The 18,271-nt window shown below is 47.0% G+C and overlaps 1 protein-coding gene across 12 annotated transcripts in view; it reads right to left on the minus strand.

Moving 5' to 3' along the window:
* Nucleotides 1–18,271, minus strand: part of PHF14 (PHD finger protein 14) — a 1,195,141-nt gene that overhangs the window by 845,258 nt on the left and 331,612 nt on the right. For all 12 annotated transcript variants that reach the window (XM_086941991.1, XM_086941985.1, XM_086941984.1 and 9 more), the window contains one exon: nucleotides 10,396–10,499. In XM_086941991.1, coding sequence (XP_086798117.1) covers nucleotides 10,396–10,499 — 104 coding nt within the window. The remainder of the gene's footprint in view (nucleotides 1–10,395; nucleotides 10,500–18,271) is intronic.

Here is an 18,271-nt window from a genome sequence, read left to right on the forward strand (position 1 = left end):
CTCCATTCTAACTCCACCTCCCTGTGGCCCCACCGACCCTCACAGCAGAGACCGCAGTCGCTGGTAAACTTCAGTGGCCTGCGGATGCCCGGGGGCTGCGGGACGCCAGTCGGGGTCAGCTGCAAGCACAGGGCTGATTGGTCCTCCTCCCACCTCAACTTCAGCCCAACCCCCCTTCTCATGGCCTCGCTCTTCCTCCCCCTGAGGCAGGTTCTCTCAGCTCTGCCCACCACCACCCAGACCCCTCATTAAGACTCCTTCCTGGAGGCCTCACATCCCCTCTGCGCGGCGGCTGTGCGCGGCTTCCGGCAGATGCGAGGGTAAGTGGCGGCGGGCAGGGGCAGGCGCATTGATGAGGTGGGCACAGAGAGTGGACCATGGCAAGGGCTGGGGGCAGGCCTGGCAAAGGGCAGGGTGTGCCAGGGCTCACTGTAAACAACGGGGGCATAGTCCAGCGAATAAAATAAACGGCACAAGGAGCGGACCATAGCAAGAGCTGTGGCACACCGGTCTGTGCTAGGGAACAATGCAAAAAATTTGGGCTGAATGGGTGAAGTCAGCGCATTGAATGGGAGATGAACCAGAGGAATGAAGACACACGGTGGGGCGGGGTGAGTGGTGATACCCAACAATGTAAAGAATAACAGGGTACACAGAGGGGGGAGAGTCACAGGTCACGGAAGTTAGGAGGGGCCGGAAGGTCAGAACTGTCCACAAGTAAAGATTGGAGAGGAAGGAAGCACGCGGAAAATGTAAACAGCGGGGGGGGGGGGGAGGCAGTTGTAGGCGGTGGCACTCACAAACAAGGGAAACAGATATGTAATGGAGGTGCCGTCGGGAGGATGCTCGTGGGAACACCTACCACGTTAAACGGAATGGGGCACCGCAGGTGGACCCAGTGTTTGGGGACAGCCCCTCATTTGTGTAAACCTGGCGTCGCTAGCTTCGAAAGCGGGCCGAGCCGATCTAGCCTTTCACTACTCCTAGGTCAAGAACATGAGCATCAGGAGCCAAGTAAGGGCAACACCTGTTTTCACAGCTACAAAACATCAATCACCCGTCACGTTTGTGGGCACGGTTAACACAATGCTTTATTTTTTGCGTCCACTTTTTGCCTCGCCTCCTGGACTCTTGTTGGCTTTGTGTTTGTTTTTTCAATGAGCGTGTTCAAGCCTAGCAGAAGTAGCGTGCTCATAACCAGGGCGTGGGCGGGTCCGTCCTCTGGGTCCTTTGTGCTCCCCGCGGAGCGAGCAGGAGTCGCCCATGTGGTGTCTAGCTTTATGAAAGAAGGTTTCGATTCACAGCTCCGCACGAGTTACAAGAGGGGAGTTTGGACATAAGGTTCATGTTTTAGTTGAAAATAAAAACAAAGATTCTCAGATGCTGTATTAATATTTGTAAGCCGCTCTTCTGCAGTTAGTACGGCCTCCTAGCGCTGACTGTATTTGCGGTGCTGCGAGGATCGTATAGCGCAGGTGTGGCGCGGGCTGGGTCTACTTTTAACTGTTGACGATGCTCGGGTTTGGGTGCGGGGCATTGAAGCATAGGCGCCGGAAGGCGTGGTGTAAGGGAGGAGAGGGTGGGGGGGGCGGGGTGAAGAAGCACCCCCAAAATAACCATGCTGGGGTTCAAAAGATGAATAAGCAATAAACATCTCTTTAAAATGTGTGTTTAACTTGTCACCTTTCCAGAGGCAGAGGCCAAATATCAGGCAATGTTTTCTGTCAAATTGCTGCTTATTATTTTAACACCGAGCTTAGTGTTTACTTATCATCTTTTGACTCCAAAGTTAGAGTATTTTGCAAAGTGAAAAATCTGACAATCTTGCTGTGACACGCATTTATTTATATATATATTTTTATTAAGTAAACTAAAAAATAACAACTAACTATGGGATAGGCGGCATGGTTGGGGAGGTCATTATTTTGCTGCAGATCTTATTTGGCAATGCAGACTTAATAGTCCTACACTCTTATCTAATAATGTTCCATTGAAGTTCTGCTGGCGGATAAAATTGACCACCCGCTGACCTGCCACATACTGACGTGATGAATACAATGTGAGGTTAATGGACGCCAGCGCACCAACTGACAGACTGAGGGAAGCAACGAGTGAGCTCTGGGAGTTTGTGGGGGTCTCGAATTACCCATTTGTAAATAAGGAGAGTCCCCGGGGTGAGGGTGTGTGTGTGTCTCTTTGGCTCTGTGTGTGTGTGTGTGGCTCTGTGTGTGTGTGTGGCTCTGTGTGTGTGTGTGTGGCCGTGTGTGTGTGTGTGTGGCCGTGTGTGTGTGTGTGGCTGTGTGTGTGTGTGTGTGGCTGTGTGTGTGTGTGTGTGTGTGTGTGTGTGTGTGTGTGTGTCTCTCTCTGTGTGGGGTGTGGTGCAAATGAACATGCAATAGGTCTCGTATTTGCGAGAGATTAAGCTATTGGGATTGTAAATGACAATGCCATTTTTTTGTTTTACTGTTGCTGCTCATGCACTGTGTGCTTCCACTTTAGTTGTTCATGAGGTGTGGGCCCCCTTCCTACCTGCGGGTGAAATGTATGCACCTATCCCAGTTGTTCATGCGCCTGTTCCCTCGTTGTGCTTGCTTTTCTGCCCCCCCCCTGTTCCCTGGCTGTGCTTGCTCCCCTGGCTGTGCTAGCTCCCCTGCCCCCTGGCTGTGCTTGCTCCCCTGCCCCCTGGCTGTGCTTGCTCCCCTGCCCCCTGGCTGTGCTTATCCACATGTCCCCTTGCTGTGCTTGCCACCCTGCCCCCTGGCTGTGCTTGCTCCCCTGCTCCCTGGCTGTGCTTGCTCCCCTGCCCCCTGGCTGTGCTTGCTCCCCTGGCTGTGCTTGCTCCCATGGCTGTGCTTGCTCCCATGGCTGTGCTTGCTCCCCTGCCCCCTCGCTGTGCTTGCTCCCCTGTCCCCTCGCTGTGCTTGCTCCCCTGCCCTCTCACTGTGCTTGCTTTCCTGCCCTCTCACTGTGCTTGCTTTCCTGCCCCCTGTCCCCTTGTTCTGAGCGTTTTTTCTGGCCTCTGTTCCCTGTGTGTGGGGCTCTGTGTGTGTGGCGCTGTGTGTGTGGCTCTGTGTGCGGGGCAAATGCAATAGGTCTCGCATTTGCGAGCGATTAAGCTATTGGCATTGTAAATGACAATGTCATTTATTTATGTTTTTAAAAAAATAAAAATAAAACTAATTTCATGAGCAATGCCAATAGCTCTAACTTTAAGAATGCAGAGACCATTGCATTGTAAATGCTTGTTCTTAATTTCTTTACTTCTTTGCCTTTTTCTTTCCTTTCCATACTTTGACTTCTTTTCTTCATTCACTCTTTATTTCCATGTTTTTTTGTGTTCTTTCCTTATCTTTTTCTTCTTATTTTTTTTCATTGTATCACGTTTGCATTCTGACTGTCTACTTTTCTTTTTTCTTTCATTCTTTTTCTTTTGTCTTTTGCATTTTCCTTCTTTCTCTTTTTTGCCTTCATTCCTTTCTTTTGCATTTTTTAATTCCCTTCACTTTTTCTTTTTTCCAACTTGTTTTCCTTTTCCTATCTTTTTGCCTTCTTTCTTTTGTTCTTAATATTTGCCTTCTTTTTGCTTTTCTTTGCTTGCTTTTTCTTTCCTTTATTTTGTCCTTCTTTCTTTGCATTTTTTTCTTTTCCTGCCTTCTTTCTTTCTTGCCTTTATTTTTGTCTTGGAGTCTTGCCTTCTTTACATTTCTTTCCTTCTTCCTTATTTTTGCCTTCTTTCTTTCTTCCCTTCTTTCCTTCTTTCTCTTTTTGCCTTCATTCCTTTCTTTCCTTTAGCATCTTTATTACTTCCCTTCACTTTTTTCTTTCAGTTTATCTTTTTTCCAACTTTTTTTCCTTTGCCTTCCTTTGTTTGTTAATTTTTGCCTTGTTTTCGTTTTTCTTTCATTCTTTACTTTATTTTCCCTCTTTCTTTCCTTCTTTGCATTTTTTTCTTTTCCTGCCTTTCTTGTTTGCCTTTATTTATTTTGGTCTTTCCGTCTTGCCTTCTTTACATTTCTTTCCTTCTTTTGCCTTCCTTCCTTCCCATTTTTGCATCCCTCCCTCCTTTCTTTTTGTCTTCCTTCCTTCCTTGTCCTTCTTCCTTTTTTGCCCAACAATTTTGCCAGTCTTCCTTCCTTTTTAGTCTGTCTTCTTCCACACTTACTTTCTTCCCAGCTTTCTCAAAGGTGAGGCCAGCCGTAAATGCCAGACCAATGGCTTACTTAGGTCCATGCTAGCCAAGCTCTTCTGATTTTAGTATGTATAACATAGTTACTTATAGGGGATTTCAACCAGACTTCATCCATTAGTCTGTGATTGTGGCACTAATATTTTTCTTCTATCCACTGCAGCACGTATCAAAGGGCGAGGTTAGTCCTCTTCAGCCACTGACTGACTTTGCTATGAGTTACGGCATGCTGCCTTTTCACAAGGAGTACATCCTCACACAAGGCAGTTCCCTTCAGTGTCAGATGTATCTTGGTATTGTGTACTTTTTTGAGACCATAAAAACACTTTTGCCTTTAGCAATTGTTGTTGTTTTATTTTATTTTTTATCTGAGGACCCAGCAGCTTCCTGATCAATAAAGTTTAGCAAAAATCATGACATAACAAAACCATAATTGCCAAAAGACTGGCGGCCATCTCCAGACTTATTGGCTTTCCCAATGCTTGTAATTTTGGTTAGATTATTATTATTTTTAACTATTTTATTAATTTTTAGATTTCCTGGAAGCTGTAATCTGCAGCCTGCCCCCCACCCTACCTTCACTATATCACTTCCCCTCCACCGCCAGGGGCACCTATACCACTACAATTGTGTACGCTTTTTGAATGTGTAATATTGCTCTTTTCCTATAATGTGATTAAAACATTATAGAGGTACTTTTTCTTTGTTGATTAGCATTATTCTAATAATTTATGTAATTACATGCTCTCTCTTTCACTGGGACCCCTTACTCTTAACGTTAGCTACCCAGGTCCCAGCGACTTTTTTGGGTTAACCCTGTTCTTACTTAACGTACTTCGTGCAGACGCTGTCTGCGAGGTTTTTCCTTTTTTGAATTCATTTCTACATGATAGGGTATTCATATAACTATGGTTGAACGTGAATTATTATCCTACTCTGAAGACTACATTGACAAGCTTCTTGAGGATCCAACCCATAATTTTTTGACAACTGATGTGCCTACCTTAGACTTCAGTCTAAAAGATAAAATCCAACGGCTAGAACGCCTTGAAAAGAAATTGATCCGTACCCGCTGGCACGGACATCTGCTCACAAAATACCTTAAGGAAAACATCATCCCGATTGGCCTACAGATAAAAATCGAACCTGCCATCTTTGTTGAAGTTCCTAAATTCAGGGAAGGTTTTAGTCATATATCTAACAACTGTTCTCGCCACTGGATGGTGCTTGGGATAGAAACAGCTGCCCAACAGATCCAAGTACTGACTAGTGAAATCAAGTCACTCCGCGCAGAGATCGCCGCAGATGCTAATTTGGAAGGAGCAAAAGAAACATTGAATAATCTGGAAGCCACTCTGAAGGACTTTGACCTCACCACTCAAAATCGAAAATTAGAGAAACTCGCCAGAGACATAAGACTATATGACAAAAAGAAAACCTACCCCTACCTTCAAGACGACTATTATAAACAGGACCAACAAGGTAGATTTACTAACAGAGGGCGAGGTAGTTTCCGTGGCAGAAGGAACTACACAACCTTCTCGGATTCCTCATATAGTTCCGAAGGCGAACAGGAATTTGCTGGCCCCAATCGCCAATATAACTACCCGGACTACGGCTATCAGTCACCACAATATCAACCTTTTTTAGGTCAACGACCCGCACCATGGCGCCCCCCGAGAGGCAGAGGGAACTTCTCCAACAGAGGCCAATCCCGTGGACAGAACCAGAACAACACCAACTGGGACACCGGACGAGGCCAAACGTCCAAACAGGTTCATTTTCAGCAGGAACAGCACGGGGAGAGAACGACTCGGAACAAAACATACCGCTGGTAATACAAACATCTACTATGAACCCTGTGGTGAATATATCAGACTACACCCTGAACGAACAAGAAATACGTGCATTAAGCAAAGGACTGTCATATGTCCCAACCAACAGACCTGACCCATTCACAGTTCGCACCGAACTGTATAAATTTTTCCGAAAAGTCAGACTTAAGTACTTCTTTAGAAATGCAGGCCCATACACAAATCCATCCTGTACAGGCTTGAGGATCTCTTCCACGTTTGTTCCACCGTCCTGCACCATGACAAATAAAATTCTGGCATATGAGGCAGTCGTATGGAGGGATGTAAATTCAACTCTAATGAACCATACCTACACCAGGTACAATACTAGTAAGACTGAAAAGGATGCTCTCCAATCATTGGCCAATAACACAGAGGTTGTGATTAAACCTGCTGACAAAGGCGGTGCCATTGTGATCCAGGATATTAAGAAGTACGAGTCTGAAATTCAACGACAACTGATGGATGGGAACAGTTATCAGAAACTACGCTCGGATCCCTCACAAGCAATAGCACGGGAAATCTTGGAAATCACACAACTTGGACTGGAACTCGGTTTTTTATCGAAACACAAATTTTAATATCTTAACCAACCTCACCCACGTCTAGCCACGATATATACTCTTCCTAAAATTCATAAGGATATGTCCAATCCACCTGGACGCCCGATTGTCTCGGGTTGTGGTTCGATATTAGAACCACTTGGAAGATATATTGATTTTTTCTTAAAACCATTGGCGGAGGCTACCCAAACATATCTAAGGGATACTCTACAAACTATAAATCTAGTCGAAACGTTACCCTTTGACCCTGTGCAACAATTACTAGTTACCTGTGACTTAGTATCTCTGTATACATCCATCCCACAAGAGGAAGCGTTAGCAGTCATCATGAGATACTTGGAATCTAGACCAGCACCCATGCGAGTGCCATCCGAATTCATCATATCCCTACTTCGGGTCGCAATGACAAAGAACTTTTTTTCCTTTAAAAATGACTTCTTTCTTCAAACTCAGGGTGTGGCAATGGGGGCTCCTTTTGCCCCGGACGTAGCCATTCTATATATGGCAGCCTTTGAGGACAACAACATACTCAACACCAACAATCCCTTTCATAACCACCTTAACATCTGGGTTCGTTACATAGACGACATTCTAATAATTTGGAACGGTGATTCTGCCACACTTAATGAATTTCATCAATGGCTGAACCAGCAATCACCTCACCTACAATTCACCATACAATCTGACAATCACAGTATAGACTTTCTGGATATCACCATTTACCATCATCAGGGCCAACTTCTAACTACACCGTACAGAAAACCATCGGAGAGGAACTCCCTACTTCAATACAATAGTCACCATCTTCGGGCCCTCCGTGATAACCTCCCATTTGGTCAGTTTTTACGTGTCCGTAGAAACTGTTCCACCAAAGAACATTACTTTCAACAGTCTGAAGAATTAGCTGAGCGTTTGAAAGCCCGCGGCTACCCAAAAAGACTCGTGACCAAAGCTCAAAAAAGAGCTTGGTTCTACCCACGAGAAGAACTTTTAAAGACTAAAGATCCTACCGACACTCAGCAAGATAGGATTGTATGCGTGACGACCTTTTCAACCAAGAGCAACCTAATTAAAAAGATTGTTAATCATCACTGGCAACTGGTTGCAGACGACATCCAGCACCCTGGCACCCCGCTACATGCCTTCAAAAAATCTAGAAGCGTAAAAGACTATGTAGTACGCTCGCTCCTTCCAACCAGGGAAGACCCCACCATTAGATCACTTTGGAATCTCCAGCCTATCACTGGCCACTTTAAATGCGGCCAATGCAAAGCCTGTGATAGTTGTATACAAACTAAAGAATTTTTACACAACCAGAACAAAATCCAACTGAAATCCTTAAGCAACTGCAACACCCCCACAGTGATCTATGCGATTGTATGCCCCTGCAACCTCATCTATATTGGGCAAACCCAACAAAAAATCAAACAACGTGTCCTGCAACATATGAGCCGCATTAGATGTGAAGTGGCCGGTGCCCCATTAGTCGACCACTTCAGATCAGCTCAGCATCCACCTGAGAGTCTTAAATGGGTTGTGATCGAGAAAATCAACCTTGGCCCCAGGGGAGGTAACATATCTAACATACTCAATATCAGGGAACTAAAGTGGATGTTCTATTTTGACTCTATAAATTCAGGTCTCAACGAACATGACAGTTCTTTTTCACAGCTTGCCACCATAGTTTAAAATGTATCACTATTGTCCTTATGATGTTCACGGACCTTCTAAAGATAACCATCTACTGTGATATATATGCAAATTGCAACTGCCTATACCGTCGTGTGACAGGTACGCAGTACACTCTTTATGGGATATCATCAATTACCGTGTAACAAACAGGCGGGTATGCTACCTCTGTTGATTTATATGTGATGTCCACATAACTATCATTGAATTATCTTTGATATATACTGCCTTTACCATCGTGTGATAGGTACGCAGTTATGCACCATTAATAATATTACCATTCCCCTTCGGGATGTATTAACGGACTCACTGCCCCCTAAATTATTATTGATACAAACTGCCTTACCATTGTGTGACTGGTACGCAGTTACGTACCATTAATATCATTACCATTACCCTTTGGGTTGTATCAGCGGACCCACGGCGCCCTATATCGCATGCTCGTAACCCCCATCGTGGTTGCCTTTACCCTTCCCAACCGACTGTTTAAAACCATCAGACTAATATGTCTAACCACCATTTAGCTCCAACAATGAATCCTTTAAATTATCGAATACGTAGAACATTTCATCTCTACGATAGTTTATCCGATCACGTTACCATGGTAACGGACGATCCCCGGGAGTCTTTCCTCTCTGTCCATCCCACGTGACCCCGGTTACTATAACGACCAGAGCATCAGGAAGTTCCTTGCCCGCGAGGAACCTGAGTTAGACGCCGAGCTTTGAGCCGACCGGTAAGCCCACCAATCCACCGGTGTTTTAAAAGAACTATACAATCATTCTCCCGCGCCAACCCAATATATTGACGCCTCATTGTGTTCTCCTTGCCCCACAGAAACCGCGCCTGATTTACTCAGCAACCCTCCTCCAATTACATAATACACCAGCGGACTTTGAAGCCATTCGGTAAGCTCCGCCCCGGTTTTAATCTTTAATCGAGTCTTGGCTATACATGGTCCAATCCTAAGTGGTGTTTTCCCTTTTGGATAGATTGTTCGAGTGGCCTTTCGTCCAGCACTAGGACCCAACAGGGAATTCGGACTTTACCTTATTAGTAAGTGCCCCGGCATTTTCTTTTATTAAGTTGGTAGATTTAATCAGAAAATTATATTTCTAATGAGTGCAATTATGATTTTTCTTAAGGTTTTGAACTAATGTCATGGACCCTTTTCTGGAATAACTCCATCCCCAATCGGATGTACTCAGGTACGTCTATTGTTTACCCTACCCACCTAGATCAGACAAAAGACTTACCCAGTATATAATTAATTAAATAATCCTTTTAATACTAGGTTGGCTGCCCCTATTATACCGCCCGTCCTGAAGAAGACCCATGTGCAAGGAATCCGACCAATCCTGCTTTCCCAGGGTCGAAACGTCGACATACATCCCTACCCTCCAACAGCCCCGCTCAACCCACTATTCTTGCATAAAATGGACATTGGGGCATGTTTTTTGAAACTGTGACATTGATTAACTGTTTATTTTGTCTACTACTGAACATTGGAATTTTATTACTACTATCTGATCAATATCGCGCTTTTATTGTCACTAAACCCTCCCCCCACCCTACCTTCACTATATCACTTCCCCTCCACCCCCAGGGGCACCTATACCACTACAATTGTGTACGCTTTTTGAATGTGTAATATTGCTCTTTTCCTATAATGTGATTAAAACATTATAGAGGTACTTTTTCTTTGTTGATTAGCATTATTCTAATAATTTATGTAATTACATGCTCTCTTTCACTGGGACCCCTTACTCTTAACGTAATCTGCAGCCTGGCAGCTCCTTTTTCAAAAAGCCCTTTTGCACACACAATCACATTTTTTTAATTTACTCAGCTAAGATTGTTGTCCCCTGCTTTGGATCAGTAAATAAAATTTAAAAAACTGCTGCGTCATGACATACGACGTATCATACTTTTTTTTGTTTTGTGCTCATAGCATCAGCAAAATGATCAGCAAAGCTAATAGGTGCACATTAGCAGCCAAAAGGTGAGACCCACTGGCTTTGCCAATGTTTTTTTTCTACAGTCTTCTTCCCGTTTCTCAAATATATAAATAAATAATGGAGTATTTCTTATTCGGATTACTTACCTGTGCAGTACTGCTGGAAGTGTTGAAATTTTGTGTGTTGCACCTTCTTTCTTGCTTGGTCTTCTTTCTTTAGGGGAGCGCAGAATAGCTGGTCCAGTCAACTTCTACCAATTTAAAAATATGAATAGTAAAGAACTATTTTGGTACAGAAAGAAGCATTATTCTTTTCCTTTGATCAACAGTAAACTGTTTGCTAGCCAAACATGCTGGGAAGGGGAGATTGCAAAAGGTAGCATCCATTAAAACGCACACATTAACTCAAACACATATATGCTTTCCTATTCGAAATGCACAACATGACGCCCAAAGCTTCCAGTTTAACATGTTTCCCCGGCTTTAAATGTGACAGACAAGGACAAGTAGGATGGTAGGTTAAAAAAAAGAAAAAAGTAAAACGGGGAAAACATCTAGCGCGCTTGACAAAAGAATATTGAGGCAGTTTATTTTCCTCAAGATCCCCGCTCCATCGGTGCTCCATAGGTTAATTAGAAAAATTATCTTATTGGGCCAAACTCTCCACAAAGCAGAAGAGATTCTCTTCGGGTTTCTACTAATCTGCTGTGTGCTAGCTTCGCAGACAGCAACCATCTATCAAAGTCATTTCTCGATGGCCCTCTGGGCCTGCATCTGTTCAGCCAACTGGAAAAAAAAGTGTCATGCAAGCTGTGCAAATGAATTCTACTTCTGCCCGATTTTTCCCCTAATGCTTATACTAAGAAATACATTTGTTAACTTTGTTCTTTGGCAGTTTTCTAAGAGTATAAAGGGTTTCCTGCTCTCGGATCCTGCGTGGATATCTAAAGAACTGGCCTTGTAATAATACATCAGAGACAAGCACCTGCCGAGACAAGATTTGCACCTGGAGCTAGAAACGGTGGCGTCCAAGTTGGCAACGGTCATGAAATGCAATATTAATTAATTAAACCACCAGAAAAACACCCTAACTAATGGCTGCATTTTTATATATGCTATGCGAATTATTTCAACGTCTTTCAGATCGCTAGCGTCGAATCAGAAATGAAATCTAAAACATTGCAAGAATATACATTTAACTATGCATCTTTTTTATATTTGTATTAGAGCAATCATTATAGCGCCCATTCTTCAATGATATGTCTTTTCAGCGCCGACAGCCGTTGTGGTCCATCCGACCATAGTTTCAAGGATTGCACTGCAGACCGGTGTCGGCTCGTTAGGCATCATCAATCACTCAATTAATCAATCAAAACATTTTTTAAAGAGCACTACTTACCCGTGAGGGTCTCAAGGCGCTGGGGGGAGGTGAATGTTGCTACTGTTCGAAAAGCCAGGTTTTGAGGAGTCTTCTGAAGGCCAGCAGTTCTTGGGTCTGTCGTAGGTGGATGGGGAGGGTGTTCCAGGTCTTTGCAGCGAGGTGGGAGAACGATCCGGAGGTTGCTCTTCGGATGCGGGGAACTGTGGCGAGGTCGGCGGAGCGTAGCTGGCGGGTGGGGGTGTAGAAGTTGAGTCGTCTGTTCAGGTACGCTGGTCCGGTGTTGTGGAGCGCCTTGTGTGCGTGGGTGAGGAGCTTGAAGGTTATCCTCTTGCTGACAGGGAGCCAGTGCAGGTCTCTTACATGGGGTGTGATGTGGCTGTGGCGAGGGATGTCGAGGATCAGGTGTGCAGAGGAGTTCTGGATTCGTTTAAGCCTTTTCAGGAGTTTGGCCGAGGCTCCTGCATAGAGTGTGTTTCCGTAGTCCAGCCTGCTGCTGACGAGGGCCTGGGTGACTGTTCTTCTCGATTTGGTGGGGATCCACTTGTAGATCTTGCGGAGCATGCGGAGGGTGTTGAAGCAGGAGGAAGAGACGGCGTTGACCTGCTTAGTCATGGAGAGGGTGGAGTCGAGGATGATCCCTAGCTTGCGCGCGTGGTCAGTGAGTGTTGGAGCTGTTCCCAGTGAGGTCGGCCACCAGGAGTCATCCCAGGCAAAAGGGGTGGATCCGAGGATGAGGACCTCTGTCTTGTCTAAGTTCAGCTTCAGTCGGCTGTTCCTCATCCATTCGGCAATGGCCTTCATTCATTCGTGGAGGGTGGTTTTGGCAGTGTGGGGATCCTTGGTGAGGGAGAGGATCAGTTGGGTGTCATCAGTGTAGGAGAGGATGTTGAGGTCATGTAGTCGGTCGACGTGGGCGAGCGGTGTCATGTAGGTTTTGAACATCGTTGGGCTGAGGGATTAGCCTTGGGGTACGCCGCAGATGATCTCGGTGGCTTCGGAGCGGAAGGGGGAGGGGGGGCGGAGGCTCTGTGTTCTGCCACAGAGGAAGGAGGTGATCCAGTCCAGGGCCTTCTCTTGAATCCCGGCGTCGTGGAGCCAAGTTTGTAGTGTGCAGTGGGAGACTGTGTCGAAGGCGGCTGACAGGTCCAGGAGGATGAGGGTTGCGGTTTCTTCGATGTCTAGCAGGGTTCTGATGTCGTTGGAGGCAGCGATCAGGGCAGTTTCGGTGCTGTGGTTGCTGCGGAACCCGGACAGGGACGGGTCCAGGATGTTATTTTCCTTGAGGTAGCGGGTCATTTGTTTGTTGACGGTCTTCTCGTGAGTGGTAGGTCTTCTGTTTCTAGTGTGGGTAGCCCTCATGTTATATGGAAATTATTGGATTGTATGCAGAACAACACGGGTAACTTCCATGATTCTGTAAAATGGGTAGCTGATACCAGCTAGTAACGAAAGGAGCGAGAGGAGAGTTAAAACTTTTTAGGTCGAGCCTTGGCAGCGCATGTGCTGCTCTGCGAGGCGTGCTGTATTCAAGTATAGACTTGAAGCTCCGCCTACTCTCCGCCCATATTTGTTATTGGCTTGTGTCACTGTCCTTTGTAAATGCTGGCTTCTGATTGGTTAATAGGCTTGTTAGGCCCACCTTCGTACCGCCTTGACTTCATTTGTAACCTCCGGTATCTCTTATGCCGGTCACGGTCAGTAAGCACTATTTTCTTTAATGAATTTCTCCTACTGCAGGCACAAAATACTTTCCTGCACAATCAGCGCGCCATAAGCGCTTTCACTTTCCAAGTAGCCCAGGAGACTAGTGGCTGCTTCTTTTAAATGAACTAGGTCTCGCATTTACAAGAGTTTGAGCTATTGGCATTGTAAATAGCAATGCCTTTTATTTATGTGTTAATTATCAAAATAGATAAAAAGGCATTTACAATACCAATAGCTTCAACTCTCACAAATGCAAGACCTATTGTATTGCAAATGCTTCTTTCTTTAAGGTAGACAGTGGGACGGGAAGGGGGAGATCTATAATCAGGGTGTGGACAAATCTCATGAAGCAATGAATGGGGGCGGGGGTTATGCTGGGAGAAGATGGTGGATGTGTTGATGAGTTGCTCCTCTCAAGCGATTCTCCAGCGTATAAACCTTCTCTGACCACCTGTGACTCATTCGTAGGCTGGCAGGACTTGATAAGGCTGTGAAGCCATAGCGGCTGGGATGCTGGCAGTGAGAGGCAGATACAAGGGAGGACTCCAGACAGGTGCTCTGAACAATGGGTGCCCGGGCCGCCAGTCTCTGTTTTCAAGCGGCCGACATATGTAGCAAAGCAGCACTGTGGGAGTGGATCGTGGCCTGGAATAAACAATGCAGGAGTTACACCTTGCCCGGTAGACTTTGTGCAGCACACTGCTTTGGACTGGTGGAGCCGGCGTGGTGGGGGTCACAGGCCCGAGAAGACATTGGGAACCATTTCATGCACCAAGCCGAGGAGAAGACCCGGAGTACGAGCTGGACCCAGCGCATAGCCGCCAAGGTTTGAGAATGCTTGTGTGTGACATTCAAATTATGAGTGACAGTCAACGATAATGAGTGACACTTTTTCACGAGCAAAATCAAACAATAAAGATGAGGGAAACACAAATATCAGAAATTACAACCATTTGAGCAACGAGAAAATATAAGATCTTAAAGCTGCTGCAAAGCACCAGAAATGGAAGATTTTTACATCATGGCTTTAAGTGGGATGAAAAAAGTGGGGAGGTCTTCAAAAGGGCCAAGCATGACCTATGTAATTAAGCTTATGGCTTAAACACAAATTACATATCTCTGACTTTCACAGTATGCCGTGCGACCAGTATTTTGGTTCCTCTCTAAAACCGGTCAGGACTATTGCCTTTGACAATAGTTGTTAGCTGTTTAAGATAAATGAGTAAAAATAATGATTTTTTTGTAAATAATTGAACTGAAAATATTTCAATTGTGAAACAGTGAGGCTCTGCATTAAACAGTTAAGGCCTGTAGAAATGATAGGGGTCTTCTGGAGGGTTTCTCAATCAATCCTGTTAGTCATGCGTGACATTTGCATCCTTTTTCTCTCCACATTGGCATATCATACACCTCACCACTTTCCTCTTCATGCACTCTTTTCGCTCTCTCTTGAATGCACTTCCTCACAACACTTTCACTCCACTACCCAAAATACACAACAAACCCACTCACCTATAAGTACTAAAGTACAAGTTACTTACCTTCGGTAACGATGTATCTGGTAGAGACGATGATTCTAGACGCAGATTCCTTAACGTAGAATATCCCCAGGTGTGAGACTGGACCCGGCAAACTTTCTTGCCCAGCATCCCTGCACGCAGGGGGGGAAGGTGAGGGGGTGAGGGGGGGGGGGGGGGGGGGTTGTAGGGGGTGAGGGGGGGGGGGGGTTGTGGGGGGTGGGGGGGGGGGGGGGCGGCGGTGCCACGTGACTCTGCCCAACATCCTTTGCGGCGTGACGTCAGCGAGGTCACATAAGCTCCACCCCGGCGCGCTGACATCAGTTTGCTTCGGAGAGCTTTTCCGCGCCGCAACGCGGAACCATCACAACAGAAACTGAGAAGAGCATGGGAACAGTGTACAAAAACCAGAGAAACAAAGAGAGAAACAAAAAGCGAGGCACACCACTAGACGGCCCAAAGGCACCAGAAGGCAACAACAGCGGGTCAGAACAGAAAAGGAGCAGAGCACCACACCAAGGAACAACTCGTGCAAGCCAAGGCGAAAGCACCAGTGGCAGTAAGGAACCAGAAGCTAGAGCAGTAATGCCATAACAAGAAAGCGCAAGCACCACTTAGCGGAGGCAACCTGCAAGCCAAGGCAAGAGTCATCCTGGAGGCACAAGCATGTGAAAGTGCCTCAACAGAAAGAAAGAAAAAGAAAAAGATGAAGAACGACTGCAACCACAACCATAAGGGGAAGGGTCACAACCCCGGAACAAAGGAGCAACAGTAATCCAACCCCAGATCACCCTGCCAAGGAAGGGCATACCTCCAGAAAGGAGGAAGAAATCAAGGACAGGCAACCCATCCGCGGGCCATAGTGCCATCACAAGGGAACAGGAGGCCAAGGACAGGTAAAGAACCCCCGACCAAGACCATGTAGGGATCAGAAACCCCAACAACAGATGGGAAAGAGCAAGGTAGGCCCCCAAATCGAACAGAAACCAGCTGGAGGGATGCTTGACCAGGAGAAAGCGAAGAGGCTACTAACAGCAAACATGGTATCCAGAGGCAGGCAACTGCAGCAACCCAAGCAGAGGGTCCTTGCATAAACGGGGAGGAAGGGTGGTTCGTGAAGGAATCTGCGGCTAGAGTCGTCTCTACCAGATACATCGTTACTGAAGGTAAGTAACTTGTACATCTGATAGAGACTACTAGCCACAGATTCCTTAACATAGAATAGATACCCTAGCCATACCCAAAGGGAAGGAGGGTCTGCAAAAGGACCCACCAGCCTGGACACAACACAGGGCCCGACAGGGGATGAGCCAACCGGACAGGGAACAGTCCCCCGAGGCAAAAAGGAGCCTTCTCATCTAGAAGACCACCAGTCCCTGAGGGGGACTGGTGGTCAGCACCCCAAGCCCAGTCAAAGTACCAAGGATCTCCCCAGAGTCATAGGCAATGCAGAGGAGCACCAAGAAAGAAGAGCTACCCAGATACTCCAAGGAGACGAGGCAGGCGCCCCTCAACCGGGAACACACCCAGTTTAGAGGGCATCAGAGCCTATCCCCACCGGAAGGCAACAGACCGACCGAACGGCTCCTCAGCAAAAAGGCAGACTGGAGAGAAGAAGAGACAAAAGGCACAATGGTGCAGAAGAACAACAGGTCTGTACTAGCATGCACAGCCAGCAGCCAATACCACAGAACGGTGCACCCGGGACAAGCCAGACACCAGCCGAAGTAAGAGGCCACGAGGGCCAAGAAGGGCCCAGAAACACCCTAAGGGTGGGGCCATCACACACGAGCCGAAGAAGTGGTACCAGGCAGAGCTGCAATGCACAGCCTCAGACAGCAGCCAGTCCGGGCTAGCGACACAGCGATCCAGAAGAAGGACAGACCGTGGCGCAACGCAAGCCACTCCAAAACCAGTAGTAAGAGATCACATCTGCAACATACCTTGACGCCACAGAGAGCAGAGGCCCAAAAGGACGACCACACCTCCCAGCACATGACAGAGCTATATAATAGCTACAAATACCCCACATAGGGCATGTTATGTTCCAAGACATGGGAACCCTCTTAGGAAAAAGTATCTGCAGCAGAGGAAAAACAAAAGGACCAGTGGAGGAAGCGCAGACGGCTTGCCAATCAGCCAATAAGAATACACAGAAGGCCTAATCTCAGGGCCAACACGGATTACCAATAGCCAAAACCATAATCAAAAAGGGCAGGACCAACAGCCAACAGCACCAAGGTCTGAACAAAGGGAACGGAAGGCAAAATAATCACACAGAATACACACATACACAGGGCGACTCGCAAGAAGGCCCCAGAACACAATGGAAGAACACCTCCCAAAAACCAGAATGACTAACCGGTCACTGAGGAGGAGAAGGCGGAGGAGGAAGACGAAGCCCCGCCAAAAACCTCTGAATGGCAGAGTCCGCAGTGGCGTGGAACAAAAGAGTACCATCAAAAGGAAGATCCACCAGCCGTTCCCCAACGTTCTCCGGGAACACCCTATCCCGGAGCCAGGCATTCAGACGAAGGGCCACAGAAGAAGCCATGGTACGACCCAGCCCCTCCCAAATGTCCAGAGCGGAGCGAAGAATGAATGCTGTCAGCTCCCGGCCATCCAACACATGGTGCCGCAGATCAACACAGGCACCCTCCTGAGAAGAGGCAGACAGAAGGCACTCAGCCAAATCCCACAAGCAAGAAGTGGCCCTAGCCAAGACACACAGAGTGTTAAGGGCCTGCAAGGCCGCGCTGGTGGAGGTGAAGATATTGCGCCCCCAGGAATCTAACCAGCGGGCATCCAGTGACAGGGGATACAACACCGATGGCAGGGAGGGAAAGGTAGTCTGTAAAAGAGGGCCCCTGGCAGAGGGTGAAGGGAAAGACCAACAGGATCATGCAGTGCAGGGCGGTGACAGTGCAGAAGTTGTTGGAGCACCAGGTCCCCTGTGGCTGGCCGCCCCCAAGCCCCCAAAAGCGAAGTGTGGAGCGAAGCCTCGAAGGGAAGAAGCAGCTCCCGACCACCAGAACCCTGATGGAGGACCTCCAGAAGATGATCCGTGGGAAAATGGGCGGCTAGATCGCCAATGTGCAAGATTCCCGCAGCCGTGGAAACAGCCCGGGCGAAGGTAGCACACGCCTCCATAGAGCCCCGCGGTAGGGAAAGCAGTTCCTCTGTGGGCAACGGCTGAAAGCTAAGGCGGCCGTCCCCCAGACCAACCGGAGGAAGGAAAGGCCAAGTCCTGAAAAGAGGAAGAGGTAAAGAGGAAGGGGGAATCTGAGGCGCCTCCGGCAAAGACTGCAGTCACGGCGACGGCGAAGAGCCATCCTTAGTCTATGCCGTGGGAAAGGCCACGACACGGCGACCCGTCTCCGGAGAAGAAACCATCAACCGCCGAACCTCTGGAGAAGAGGGG

The sequence above is a fragment of the Lissotriton vulgaris genome, chromosome 10 (assembly GCF_964263255.1).
Source record: "Lissotriton vulgaris chromosome 10, aLisVul1.2, whole genome shotgun sequence".
NCBI lineage: Eukaryota > Metazoa > Chordata > Amphibia > Caudata > Salamandridae > Lissotriton > Lissotriton vulgaris.